The 13,897-nt window shown below is 42.5% G+C and overlaps 1 protein-coding gene across 1 annotated transcript in view; it reads right to left on the reverse strand.

Annotated features, from left to right (window-relative positions):
* Positions 1-13,649, reverse strand: part of rigi (RNA sensor RIG-I) — an 82,697-nt gene extending 69,048 nt beyond the window's left edge. The window contains exons 1-3 of the mRNA XM_072258146.1: positions 13,461-13,649; positions 2,065-2,196; positions 617-795 (exon numbers count right to left, since the gene is read on the reverse strand). Coding sequence (XP_072114247.1) covers positions 617-795; positions 2,065-2,196; positions 13,461-13,566 — 417 coding nt within the window. The 5' untranslated portion in view covers positions 13,567-13,649. The remainder of the gene's footprint in view (positions 1-616; positions 796-2,064; positions 2,197-13,460) is intronic.
* Between the last annotated feature and the right edge of the window lie 248 nt (positions 13,650-13,897).

Below are 13,897 nucleotides of genomic sequence, written 5' to 3' on the forward strand. Positions count from 1 at the left end.
TTCCCGCCACTGCCTATAAGGAGTTCTCCCTGTGGGTTTCCTCTGGGTGCTACGGTTTCCTCCCACAGTCCAAAGACGTACCAGTTGGTAGGTTAATTGGTCATTGTAAATTGTTATGTTATTATGCTCTGGTTAAATTGGATGATTGCTGGGCTTGAAGAGCCAGAAGGGCCTATTCTGCATTGCACCTCAATAAATAAATCAAGCAATCAACCTAGATCCTCAAAAAGAAATTAAATTTTATATTTAAAAAAATGTGCCAAAGAGAGACGTACTAGAAAGGACAAAGCCTCAGGCAACAAAAGAGTTTAGGAAGAAGAAATAAGTAGACGGACGAAGCAGATTAGGGAAGGAATTCCACAGTTCAGACTCAGGCAGCTGGAACAATAGAACTGAGAGAGATGCAAAAAAAATCAGATCCAGTTCTGAGGCCCGTTAACAGAAGAAATTGAAAAATGTGAAAAAATTGTATCTTTACATACTCCTGTGATTTTTGTACCTGTGTCGCATATGGCAAGGTCCTAAATATGAAGCAGTAATTTCCTAGACAATATTAGAAGGCAAGCTTGACTATTGCCCATCAACTTCCCCACGTCCTTTAAGCATTTAGGAGTACCTTGCTAATTTCTTCATGTTCTCTGGGTAGTAGACACGGCATGAATCGAAGAACATCATTTGGTTTTATGTTAGAAACAATTGTTTGAGAAACACGATTCAGAAGCTCTTTATAATCCCGCAACCTTTCAATTTCACAAAAATCAGCTTTCTCAATGGCATCCTTCAGACCAGTGTAACCTGAAAACAGAACATATATAGAATGGTGAGCTACTCACTTCATGGCCATTTGGGTATATTACCAGAACTTCAGCAAGTCCTCTCAGTCATCACGGTCTCACGGTCATCTCCAGGACATTATTAGGCATATAAAAAATGGTACAAGGTTTGTTATTTATCCTGTTCCGCAAATGAGATAATAATTACTTGATTCTCTGGGAATCATCACAGTGCAGTACCCAATCATCCAATTAACTCCGGGACAATCCACACAAGTCAAACTGTCCTGAGCAGACCACTCAGTTCCTCATTCAAGATGACAATAAAATCCATCATCCTCATTCCATCATCCTAAATCATTCCTATATTCTTTGATCCCAAAGCCTAAAATCTGATTTTGGCTTTATGCAGGAAGAGTGAGGTATCCCAGAATGGAACATAGTAATGATGGTTTCTGAGAAAAATCTCACCACTTCGGTACTTTCAAGGCATTAGAATTCATCAGTCTCAGCTTTCAACACATTTCAGTAGTGAAGCATTTCTCTGGAATCAAGAATTTTATGGACTCACAGTTACAGAAATCATTCTTCTCCTGGTCATAAACGTTCTCTATCATAGATTCCCTATTTCCCAAAGGAAGCTGCGTTTAACAAAACTGTTCAAGAGAATGGATTCCCATTTACTTATGAATTCTCATTCACATTCTCAACCACTTCTCCCAAACGTGATCATATCCTTTCTTGCTCTCCTCAATGACACATGGAGTACGCAGTACACTATGTCCATTTCTGACCTTGTCCACTAATAGTTACAGTATTGGTCAAATCACTAGTACAGAATGTATCTCTTAAATGGGCACTTTGGTAAATGATTTGTCTTCAATATTGAACATCATAATACAGCTTGCCTTTCTACAGCATTTTCCATGTCCTCAGGATGCCCTAAAGAACTTCCCAATCAACAAGGTGCTGTCAAAGTGTAACCACGGACAATTTGTATGCCACTAGCTCCCACGAGTGGTAAAGTGATGATCACTGCATTGTTGCTTTTGTAACGACGAATAAATATTAGCCCTGATGTTGGGGCAAACTCCCTGCTCTTCTTTGAAAGACTACTTTGAAGTATTTTATGCCTTTCTAGAAGACCAGCTGTAACCTTCATTTCCAGATGAAAGATGGCACCTCTGACCGAAAAGATACTGCTTTGTTCAACAAGTCTGTTAAAATTTTCATTTGATTATAATAACAATAAGCATATAAATGTGATTTTAGGCAATAACACCTCACTTACCCACAGCTCTCAGTTCATCTAAAAATGCTTGATACCATCCTAATTCTTCTAGCTGAATCAAGTGTTTGAAAAAGCGTTTTGCAGACGATGTGGAAGACCTTTCTTCCAGGGATAAGATCTCTTCAATCTCAACTGGGGAGAGAAACGTTGTCAGTCTTTGTAAAACTGACTAAGTTCAAAGTAAATTTATTACCAAGGTCAACATAGTCATTTTCATTTTTTCCCGAGATTCATTTTCTTGTGGGCATACACAATAAGTTCTGGAAACACAATAGATTCAATGGAAGACCACACCCAACAGAACAAACAACTACTGTGCAAAGGACTACTTGCAAATACAAAAGAGTAAGTAAGTAAATAAATAAATAAATAAGAAAGCATTAAATATCAAGAATGTGAGCTGTAGAGTCCTTGAAAGTGAGTCCACAGGTTGTGAAAACAGTTCAGCAATGTTGGGGCAAGTGAAGTTATCCCCACTGGCACAAGAGCCTGATGGTCAAGGGGTAATAGCTCTTTCTAAACCTGGTGGTGTGGGTCCTGAGGCTCCTGTACCTTCTTCCTGGACGCTGCAGACAGAAACCTTAAAATAACTTACAAAACGATAGACACTAATATAGTACCTCGGATAGGACATGTCTTGACTCTGCTCTGCCATGGTGTAAAATTAACCGTCAGTGAGGTGGCAAGAGTGGAACATTAGAATCGTTCTGCATAGGTGAATGAAGGTAGGCTGAGCCTCCTCTCATCCTTAAGCATCTTGCAAACTTGTACACAATTTAACTTTATTGAGAGAAACGCATATTTAACACAAACCAGTGTGCTGAAGACAACAAATTGTGCAAATACAAAAAGGAGGAAACAATAATAAACAAATAAGCAATAAATATCGAGAACATGAGATAAAGTGAGTCTATAGGTTGTAGGCGCAGTTCAGTGATGGGGCAAGTGAAGTTGATTGAAGGTATCCCCTTTGGTTCAAGAGCAAAATGGCTGAAGGGTAATAACTGTTTCTGAACCCTGTGGCATGAGACCTGAGGCTCCTGTACCTTCCCGCTGATAACCGCAGTGAGAAGCGAGCATGACCTGTGAGGTGGGGGTCCCTGAAGATGGATGCTGCTTTCCTATGACGATGCTCTTTGTAAGTGTGCTCAATGATGGGGAGGGCTTTACCCGTGATGGACTGGGCCATATCCAGTCTTTTTTGTAACTGGGCCTGTTTCCATGGAAAGGTTAAAGTGAATGCCACTTAGTGTAGATGGGACCCATCCCAAGCTACTGAGGGAGGTGGAAATGGTGGAAGCACCTAAGTGCTACTCCTGGTCATATACCTCCTCCCTCACTTCCATTCAGGGCCCCAAACAGTCCTCCCAGGTGAGGCAACACTTCACCTGCAAATCTGCTGAGGTCATCTATTGGCAAATAAGAGAGAATCTGCAGATGCTGGAAATCCAAGCAATACACACAAAATGCTGGAGGAACTCAGCAAATCAGGCAGCATCGATGGAAAAAGAGTAAACAGTCGATAGTTTTCCATAGATGCTGCCTGGCCTGCAGGGGTCACCTATTGTGTTTGATGCTCCCAATGCGGCCTTCTCCACATTGGTGAGACCCGTCATAAATTGGGGGACTGTTTCATCGAGCACCTCACACCATCTGCCACAGGCAGGACTTCCCAGCAGTCAAATATTTTAATTCCGGTTCCTATTCCCCTTCCAATGTGTCGATCCATGGCCTCCTCGTGTCAAGATGAGGCCACCCTCAGGGCAAAGGCGCCACCCCTTATATTCTGTCTCAGTACCTTCCAACCTGATGGCATGAATATCGATTTCTCCACCTGGTGAGCAATCCACCCCCCATACCCCCACCTTCTCCTACACCCATCTCTGACCTCTCACTTCTTCTACACCCATCTCTGACCTTTCACTTCTCCTATATCCATCTCTGACCTTTCACTTCTCCTATATCCATCTCTGACCTTTCACTTCTTCTACACCCACCTCTAACCTTTCACTTCTCCTATACCCATCTCTGATCTTTCACTTCTCCTATACCCATCTCTGACCTTTCACTTCTTCTACACCCATCTCTGACCTTTCACTTCTATACCCATCTCTGACCTTTCACTTCTCCTATACTCATCTCTGACCTTTCACTTCTCCTACACCCATCTCTGACCTTTCACTTCTATACCCATCTCTGACCTTTCACTTCTCCTATACGCATCTCTGACCTTTCACTTCTCATCTGCCTATTACTTCCCTCTGGGTCCCTTTCTCCTATTGTCCACTCTCCTCTCCCATCAGATTCTTTCTTCTCCAGCCCTTGTCCTTTCCCACCAACCTGGCTTCACCTATGACCTTCCAGCTAGCTTTCCCTCCCCCCCCCACCTTTTAATTCAGGCATCTACCCCCTTCCTTCCCAGTCCCAAAGAAGGACATCAGCTTGAAACATCGACTGTTTACTCTTTTCCATAGATGCTTCCTGACTTGCTGAGTTCCTCCAGCATTTTGTGTGTTGCTTCAGGGCCTATCGATGTCAGGAAATGTAGCAGCAAGTTCATGGACCCTATAGAGATTTACAGAGGAGGAGATGTTTGCTGTTTTGAGGAAAATTAGGGTGGATAAGTTGCCAGAGCCTGACAAGGTGTTTCCTCGGACCCCGTAGCAGACATCCCACCCTGCAAAAACTCATTTCAGGGAGGTAGCACCCCCCACCCCCCACAACCCCATATACCCCCCCCCCCCGGGTCGATCTCCAGGGACGTATATAATACTTTGTTTAGTGATTTTTGTCTAATCTGCAAACCAAGTTGGGTATATGCAGAAAATGTGACATTAAAATATGTACTTATGTTATATTATCATGTTTATTCTATTACAACTTTAAGCAAGTCTACAGGGAGTTTGGCCTCATCACATAGGACATCAATAGAGTAGCTCCTTAGCAGCTAGCCAGCTAGTTTAAATAACGTTAGCTATGCTAATAAACGAATGACACCTGTTAAACTCACCTCAACATGTATTTTACTTTTTAACCCATCAATGGGCAATAGAAAAGTCACTGTTGCAAACAGTGCAGCGAGCAACACTGTCATTATTTTTGAGGTCGACTGTAAAGCCCGCCCACAGAGAAAACTGATAGGTCTACTTAGCACGAAGAGAGACCAATCAGGATGCTCGCGCTTGCTCTCGCTCTCCCTCTCAAAAAAATAGATTTCCGGGATATTGTATATAATTTCCGGGCGTCAGGGAGCCACTATTAATGTGCAGGAGACTCCCAGAACTTCCAGGAGAGGTGAGATGTCTGCTGTGGGAAGCTAGTGTAGAAATTGTAGGGGCCCTAGCAGAGCTATTTAAAAGATCCTTAGCCATGGGGGAGGTGCTGGAAGATTGGAAGATAGTCAATGTTGTTCTGTTGCTTAAGAAAGGCTCTAACAGTAAGCCAGGAAATTATAGCTAGTGAGCCTGACATCCGTAGTGGGAAAATGATTAGAAAGTATTCAAAGAGACGGGATATATGAGTATTTGGGTAGACAGGGACTGACTAGGGATGGCTTTGTGTGTGGTGTCTAACCAAATTTAGAGAGTTTTTTTAAAGTTATCAGGAAAATTGATGAAGTCAAGGCAGTGGATATTGTCATCATGGACTTTAGCAAGGCCTTTGACAAGGTCCCGCATGGGAGGTTAGTCAAGAAGGTTTAGACGCTTGGCATTCAAGATTAGGTAGTAAATTGGATTAGGCATTGGCTCCATGGAAGAAGCCAGTGAGTGGTTATACATGGTTGCCTCCCTGACTGGAGGCCTGTGACTAGTGGTGTTCTATAGGAATTGGTGCTGGGTCCTTTGTGTTTGTCATGTATATCAACAATCTGGATGATAATGCGGTTAACAGGACAGCAAATTTATGGATGAACCAACACTGGGGTATAGTGGATAGCGAGAAAGCTTGCAGTGGAATCCAGACCAGTGAGAAAAATGGGCTGAAAAATGGCAGATGGGAACTTAATGTAGGCAAATATGAGGTGTCAAACTTTGGGAGGATCAACAGGAGTTGAACGGTAAGGAATTGAGGAGTGTGGTAGAATAGAGGGATCTGGGACTACAGATTCATAATTCCTCGAAATTAGCGTCACAGGTAGATAAGATCATAAAGAAAGCTTTTTGCACATTGGCCTTCATAAATCAATGCGTTGAATATAGGAGCTGTCATGGTATGTTGAAATTTTATAAGACAATGGTGAGGCATACTTTTTTGTGTCCAGTTTTGGTCACCTACCGACAGGAAAGATGTCAATAAGATTGAAAGAGTGCAGAGGAAATTTGCAAGGATGTTACCAGGACTTGAGGACTTGAGTTATAGGGAAAGGTTGAATAGGTTAGGACTAGAATGTAGAAGATTAAGCAGAGATTGATAAGAGATAAAACACCTCTTGAGCAGTTTACAGCAGTTTGTCATAAAGCCTATGAGGGGATCAGCTATATTCAATTGTGTGTTATGTAATGAACCGGGGGTGATTAGGGAGCATAAGGTAAAGGAAACCTTAGGAGACAGTGATCACAATTTGACTGAGTTCAGCTTGAAATTTGATAGACAGAAAGTAAAGTCTGACATAGATTTACTTCAGTGGAATAAAGGAAATTACAGTGGTATGAGAGAGGAGTTGGCCAAAGTAAATTTGAAGGAGATGCTGGCAGGGATGAGAGCACAACAACAATGGCTTGAGTTTCTAGGAAAAAATGAGGAAGGTGCAGGATAGATGTATTCCAAAAACAAAGAAATATTCAAATAGCAATATTTTCAATTGTGGCTGACAAGGAAACACAAAGCTAATGTAAAAGCAAAATAGTGGGCATACAACAAAGCTAAAGTTAGTGGGAAGGTAGAGGATTGAAAAGCTTTTAAAACCCTACAGAGTGCAACTAAAAGAATCATTAGGAGGGAAAAGATAAAATATTTAAGCAAGCTAGCAAACAATATCAAGGTAGAAAACGTTTTTGCAAGTATGTAACAAATAAAAGAGAAGTGAGAGTGGATATAGGACAGCTAGAAAACGAGGTTGGAGAAGTAATAACAGGGGACAAGGACACGGCAGATGAACTAAATGAGTATTTTGCATCAGTCGTCACTGTGGAAGACACTAGCAGTGTGCCAGGTGTTGAAGGTGAGGGAAGAGAAGTGAGTGCAGTTACTATTACAAGGAAGGTGGTGCTTAAAAAGCTGAAAGGCCTAAGGGTACGTAAGTCACCCAGACCAGATGAACTGCACCCTAGGGTTCTGAAAGAGGTAGCAGTAGAGATTGTGGGGGCATTAGTAATGATCTTTCAAACATCATTGGATTCTGGCATAGTTCCAGAGGACTGGAAAATTGCAAATTTCTCTACTCTTTAAGAAAGGAGGGAGGCAGCAGAAAGGAAATTATAGACCAGTTAGCCTGACCTTAGTGGTTGGGAAGGTATGAAGTCAATTGTTGAGGATGAGGTTATGGAGTACTCGGTGACACAGGACAAGATAGGACAAAGTCAGCATGGTTTTCTTAAGGGAAAATCTTGCCTGATAAACCTGCTGGAATTCTTTGAGGAGATTACAAGGAGGATAGATAAAGGGGATGCGGTGGATGTTGTATATTTAGACTTTCAGAAAGTCTTTGACAGGGTGCCACACAAGAGGCTGCTTACTAAGTTTAGAGCCCATGATATTGCAGGAAAGTTACTGGCGTGGTTAGAACATTGGCTGATCGGTAGAAGGCAGTTGAATGGGACTAAGAGGATTCTTTTCTGGTTGGCTACCGGTGACTAGTGGTGTTTCGCAGGGGTTGGTGTTGGAACCACTTCTTTTTATGCTGTACATCAATGATTTAGGTGATGGAATAGATAACTTTTTTGCCAGATTTGGAGATGATACATAGATTGGCTGAGGAAACTAGAAGGCTGCAGAAGGACTTAGACAGATTAGGCGAATGGGCAGAAACGTGGCAAATGAAATACAATGTTGGAAAATGCATGGTCATGCACTCTCATAGTAGAGATAAATGTGCAAAAATCTGAGATGTAAAGGAACTTGGGAATCCTTGTGCAGAACCCCCTAAAGGTTAACTTGCAGGTTGAGTCGGTGATGAGGGAGGCAAATGCAATGTTATCATTCATTTCAAGAAGTCTGGAATATAAAAGCAAGGATGAGATGCTGAGGCTTTATAAAGTACTGGTGAGGCTTCACCTTGAGTATTGTTAATTGTTTTGGGCTCCTTATGTAAGAAAAGATATGCTGGCATTGGAGCAGGTTCAGAGGCAGTTCATAAGAATGATTTCAGGGATGAAAGAGTTATCATATGAGAAACTTTTGATGGCTCTGGGCCTGTGCTCACTGGAATTTAGAATGATGAGGGGGGATCTCATTGAAACCTTTTGGATGTTGAAAGGTTCTGACGGAGTAGATGTGGAAAGGATGTTTCCCACGGTGGGGGAGTCTAGGACAAGAGGTCACAGCCTCAGGATAGAGGGGCACCATTTAAACAGAGATGCGGAGAAATTTTTTTACCCAGAGGGTGGTGAACTTGTGGAATTTGTTACCACTGACATCTGTGGAGGCCAGGTCATTGGGTGTATTTAAGACAGAGCTTAATAGGTTCCTGGTTGGCCACAGCATCAAAGGTTACGGGGAGAAGGCCGAGGAGTAGGGCTGAGGAAGGGAAAAAAAGGATCTGCCATGAGTGAATAGCAGAGCAGACTTGATTGGCCATATAGCCTAATTCTGCTCCTGTCTTATGGTCTAAAATTATGAGGGGTATACATAGGGCCTTTTGCAAGCAGGCCTTTTCCACTGAAGTTGGGTGAGACTACAACTGGAGGTCATGGGTTAAGGGTGAAAGGCGAAATGTTTAAGGAGAACATGAGGGGGAATTTCTTCACTCAGAGGGTGTTGAGAGTGTGGAATGAGCTGCCGGCACAAGTGGTGGATGCGGGCCGGGTCGATTTCAACATTTCAGAGAAATTTGGACAGGTACATGGATGAGAAGGGTATGGAGGACTAGTGCAGGTCGATGGGACTAGGCAGCGTAATGGTTTGGCATACAGACCAGGTAGGACAAAGTTCTTATTTCTGTTCTGTAGTGCTCTGGCCTTAATCTTCCAATCCTGCTGAATCAGCGGTGGATTGGGAAGGGTTTGAAAAAGTGTTAACAACATGCCTCGTAAGGCCATGCTGGTCAATTTACTTCAAGGGGAAACTTCCAAAATGCAAAATTAAAAGCAAATTAATAGGCATTTGAGTTAATAATCAGTGAGGGTATACAAAGCCAACCTTTTTCTGACTAACTTGATTGAACATTATGATGAGGAAAGCAGAATGCTAATTGAGGAAGTGTTGTAGATATTTTTCATAGTGGGTTTCAGAAAGTGAAAGGAAGTTGAATCCAATGACAAAGTAGAGCATCGCGGTAGACAATTATTTTCAGAATGAATGATGGTATATTCCCTGGGTAGGTGCTGAGAGTAGGGCTTTAGATATTTACTGATGACCTAGAGATAAGTGTAGGGGAAAATTTCAGTATTTGTTGACAATTGAAAACTTGGAGCTATGGTAAGCAATGAAATACAAGAGAATTTCAAAAGGCTGGCAAAATGGGCAGAACTCTGGCTATGAGCAGAATCTCATAGAATGAATGAAGAGCATTTCCCATATCTTGAGAGCTTGATCTCAATGAAGCCAGATATTAATGAACTTCATCACTCTGTTCAATCCGCCTTTTGGTCAATTAAGGAAAAGGGTTCTGGAAGGTAAAACCTCAAATCTGGCACAAATTTGACGAGTCTATTGGACAGCAATAAGCCCTTGGTCTCCTAAGTGCTTCTGCTACAAGACTAACTATAATAGGCATTTCAATGCTCTGGAAATTTAGGGACAAGTGAAGCAACATCAGAGGCCTCTTCCAGACAAACACTGAGTATTGAAGTTCTGGTTGGCACAATCAGATGAATTGGACAGACCACATCACTGTTGTGCCCAATCCTAGACTGAAACAGACACCCTATTCCAAGCTTTTTAGTGGGTGGAGGTTACCAGGCAGATAGAGAAAAAGATACAAGGATGTGTTCAAATCACTTTGAAGTATTCCCACTGACTCCTGGCAAACTCTGACCCATGACTGTTCAAACTGGAGGAATATTCAGGATGTCATTGTTACTTCTAGGCTATGCACTGGGAGCAGAGAAGCTGACATAAGCAAGACATGGACTATATTAAAAGTACTCTCCAGCTACCAGCTGCCCCATCTATGGAAGAGCTGGCCTCAGTAATCATTTCAGAACCCATAAATATGGAAGTCATCTTCAATCCCAAGGCCTTGCCAAGAAACACGAGGAACTTGAATGCATATTTTCAATCGTGGACAGGAATAGATGAATGTGGGAGAGGAATACTAAAGAGATATGGGATTCTAGATTTAAGAAACACATTAGTTATAATGAAGCTGAACACTAAGCCAAAATTGAGTACTGCATTTCTGGTCACTATCTTAGAATTCCTGAAGGTACACTAATGTGTACCCCTGCCTAATAGGGGTCAAAAATAATGACAGTGTTGCTCACTGCACTGTAACAGTGACTTTTCTATTGCCCATGGTGGATTAAGACTGTAAAAGACATGTTGAGGTGAGTTTAACAGGTGTCATTCGTTCATTAGCATAACTAACGTTATTTAAACCAGCTGGCTAGCTGCTAAGGAGCTACTCTATTGATGTCCTACGTGATGAGGCCAAGCTCCCTGTAGACTTGCTTAAAGTTTGGCAGAGAGATTTCCAAATATGATCAAGGCCAATGCAAGAGAACAGCTCCACTTGGAAGTTCTGGATTATGTCTCAACTAACCTTGAAAGACTGGTGCCAAACTACAAAAGTTTACCAGTTGATGAGTTCTGGGGGAAGCTGTCCAAAGTAAAATCTGTGAGCACAGGGCAGTTCAGATTCAAACAGCTCTGCCAGTTGATGAAGCTGCTTTTGGTGCTGCCAAATTCTAATTGTGATGTAGATTAGATTAGATTAGATTCAACTTTATTATCATTGTGCCGAGTACAGATATAAAGCCAATGAAATGCATTTAGCATCTGACCAGAAATGCAAAGAATAGTGTTATTTACAAAATAACTGTGAATAAAAAGTAAGTGCTACAGCACACAAATATAAAAGTACTGAGACAGTACAATATGGGTGCAATACTGCTTAGCGCTGTGATGAGAGGTTCAGCAGGGTCACAGCCTCAGGGAAGAAGCTCTTCCTGTGCCTGCTGGTGCGGGAGCGGAGGCTCCTGTAGCACCTACCGGATGGGAAGAGAGTAAAAAGTCCATGGTTAGGGTGAGATGCATCCTTGATAATGCTTTTCACCCTGCCCAGGCAGCGTTTATGGTAGATGTTCTCAATGGTGGGCAATTGGGTGCCGATAATCCGCTGGGCAGTTTTCACCACACGCTGGAGTGCTTTGCGGTCTGATATGGGACAATTGCCATACCACACTGAGATGCAGTTGGTGAGTATGCTCTCAATGGTACAGTGGTAAAAGTCTGTCAGTATCCTGGGACAGAGGTGAGTTTTCTTGATGCTCTGCGGGAAATAAAGGTGCTGTTGCGCCTTTTTGATCAGGATGGAAGAGTTCAGGAACCAGATGAGATCCTCGGAAATGTGGACACCAAGGAATTTGAAGCTTGATACACACTCTACTACAGCTCCGTTGATGTAGGTGGGTATACGAGTGTGGCTCCTAGCATGCCTGAAGTCCACAATGATCTCCTTGGTCTTCTGGGTGTTAAGGCCAGATTGTTGTCGGCACAACACGCGGCCAGGTGCTGGACCTCATCCCTGTAGGCCATCTCGTCATCCCCTCTGATCAGGCCAACCACCGTGGTGTTGTCTGCAGACCTGATTATGGAGTTAGAACCATGTACAGGAACGCAGTCATAGGTGAAAAGGGAGTACAGAAGAGGGCTCAGCACACAGTCTTGAGGCACGCCTGTGTTCAGGGTGAGAGTGGAGGAGGAGAGGTTGTCTAACTTAATTGATTGGGGTCTGTTAGTCAGAAAGTCCAAGGTCCAATTGCAGAGGGATGAGCTAATGCCAAGCTGGCGAAGTTTGGCAATCAGCTTGGAGGGGATCACAGTATTGAATGCCAAACTAAAGTCAATGAACAGCATTCTGACATAAGAGTTGGGGCTGTCCGGGGGGGTCAGGGCAGAGTGAAGTGCCGAGGAGATGGCATCCTCTGTTGACCTGTTGGTGTGGTAGGCAAATTGATAGGGGTCCAGGGTAGTGGGCAGACAGGATTTCAGATGTGATAGAACCAGTGTAGAAAGGGCATTCAGCATGGTGCGTCATATTAAGACAGAATTCAGAAGTCAGCTGCCTCACAAAACACTTGTGAATCAGATGTCTTGCAAAATTAACAAATTCATTGACAGAGACTGCTATGAGGTTGAGACTTCTGACAAAATGCTCAAATCTGCCAAGCAAGCCAAATCACAGAACAAGGAAAGTTTGCTAAAGAAATAGAAAAGCTATTTGCATTAGCATTTAGCTATTAGCATTGAGACGGCCAATAAAATACTCAACAAGGGAAAAAATATATAATTGTGTGTGTGTGTGTAAGTAGTTTCAGTATGTGATCAAATAAATTGTTGTGATCTTTCATAATCAGATGTCCTGTATACATACTCCCTTGGAGGTCAACCGAGGGTGGGGGGGGGTGGAATATGGGGTTGCGGGGGCGGGGGTGGTGCTAACTCCCTGAAATTAGTTTTTGCAGGGTGAAATGTCTGAGAAAGGTTCCAAAGATTATTTTTGCACATCAGTGAAGGCCAAAGGGCATGATCCTGTGTTGGACTGTTGAATGGGGGGATTAAAGGTCAATGTAGAAGCTACAGTTGTTATCTTTGGATAATATTCAGAGGAGATTTGATAGATCACAGTGACTTTATATGAGGTAAATACGACAAACTAGTACAATGGTTTAAGGTTTAGATAGCGTACATTTACAGTGATAGGGAAACGATATGGGCAGAGTGGTTATTGCAATTCCCTTTAAACGTTCTGTTGTTTTGATTGCTCTTAACTTTGATGACACCGCCATACCAGATAAATTATAGCTCCCTCCCCCGAGTAGCACTTCCTTTACATGAAACACATGAGGTGTGATTTCACTGGGTACTCTCCGATCGGCGCCTGCCACGATGGGATGAAACCGCCCCTTTCTGCAGCAAAACCGGGTCGGAGCCGGGGGAAGTTGGGTGAAAAACAGTGCTTCCACTCAGCACGGTTTTTTCCTGCTAAACAGGCTCGGGTTAAAAATGAAACAAGCATTTTCCAAAAACATCACCTATTATTGATGTATATAGGATATATCGCATGAAAAACAAACCTGTAGGGAGATAGTTTTTGAGAAATCCTTGGATGTAACTCGGTCGCAGAATGCTGGTAATATAGTCTTCCCATTGCTCTAAATTTGCTCTCTCAACTGCTGTCATTTTGAATCACTCATTTGTTTTAAATAATGACTAATTCCCATGGATGTTCGGAGCTCTCCACTTCCGCGGCTGTACTGCGTTGTACGTCGGCTGCACTGTTTATAACTGAGGAGTCTCCGCCTTTATTTGCGTAATTTACTGGAAAGCAAGACTGCAGTACTGCATTCTTGAGAACCAGATGGTAAAGATTTAATGTACACCAGCGGTCTCATTCGGGCAAAAAGAAACGCAAATGTTGAAAGCAAAGTTGCTTAAAGAACTGATTTTGCTTTTTTTTAAAAAAAAGAATCGTTTATTCCTAATGTGTATCAGTTTCGATTCCGTTTTGGTT

Source organism: Mobula birostris, chromosome 5, assembly GCF_030028105.1.
Source record: "Mobula birostris isolate sMobBir1 chromosome 5, sMobBir1.hap1, whole genome shotgun sequence".
NCBI classification, from domain to species: domain Eukaryota; kingdom Metazoa; phylum Chordata; class Chondrichthyes; order Myliobatiformes; family Myliobatidae; genus Mobula; species Mobula birostris.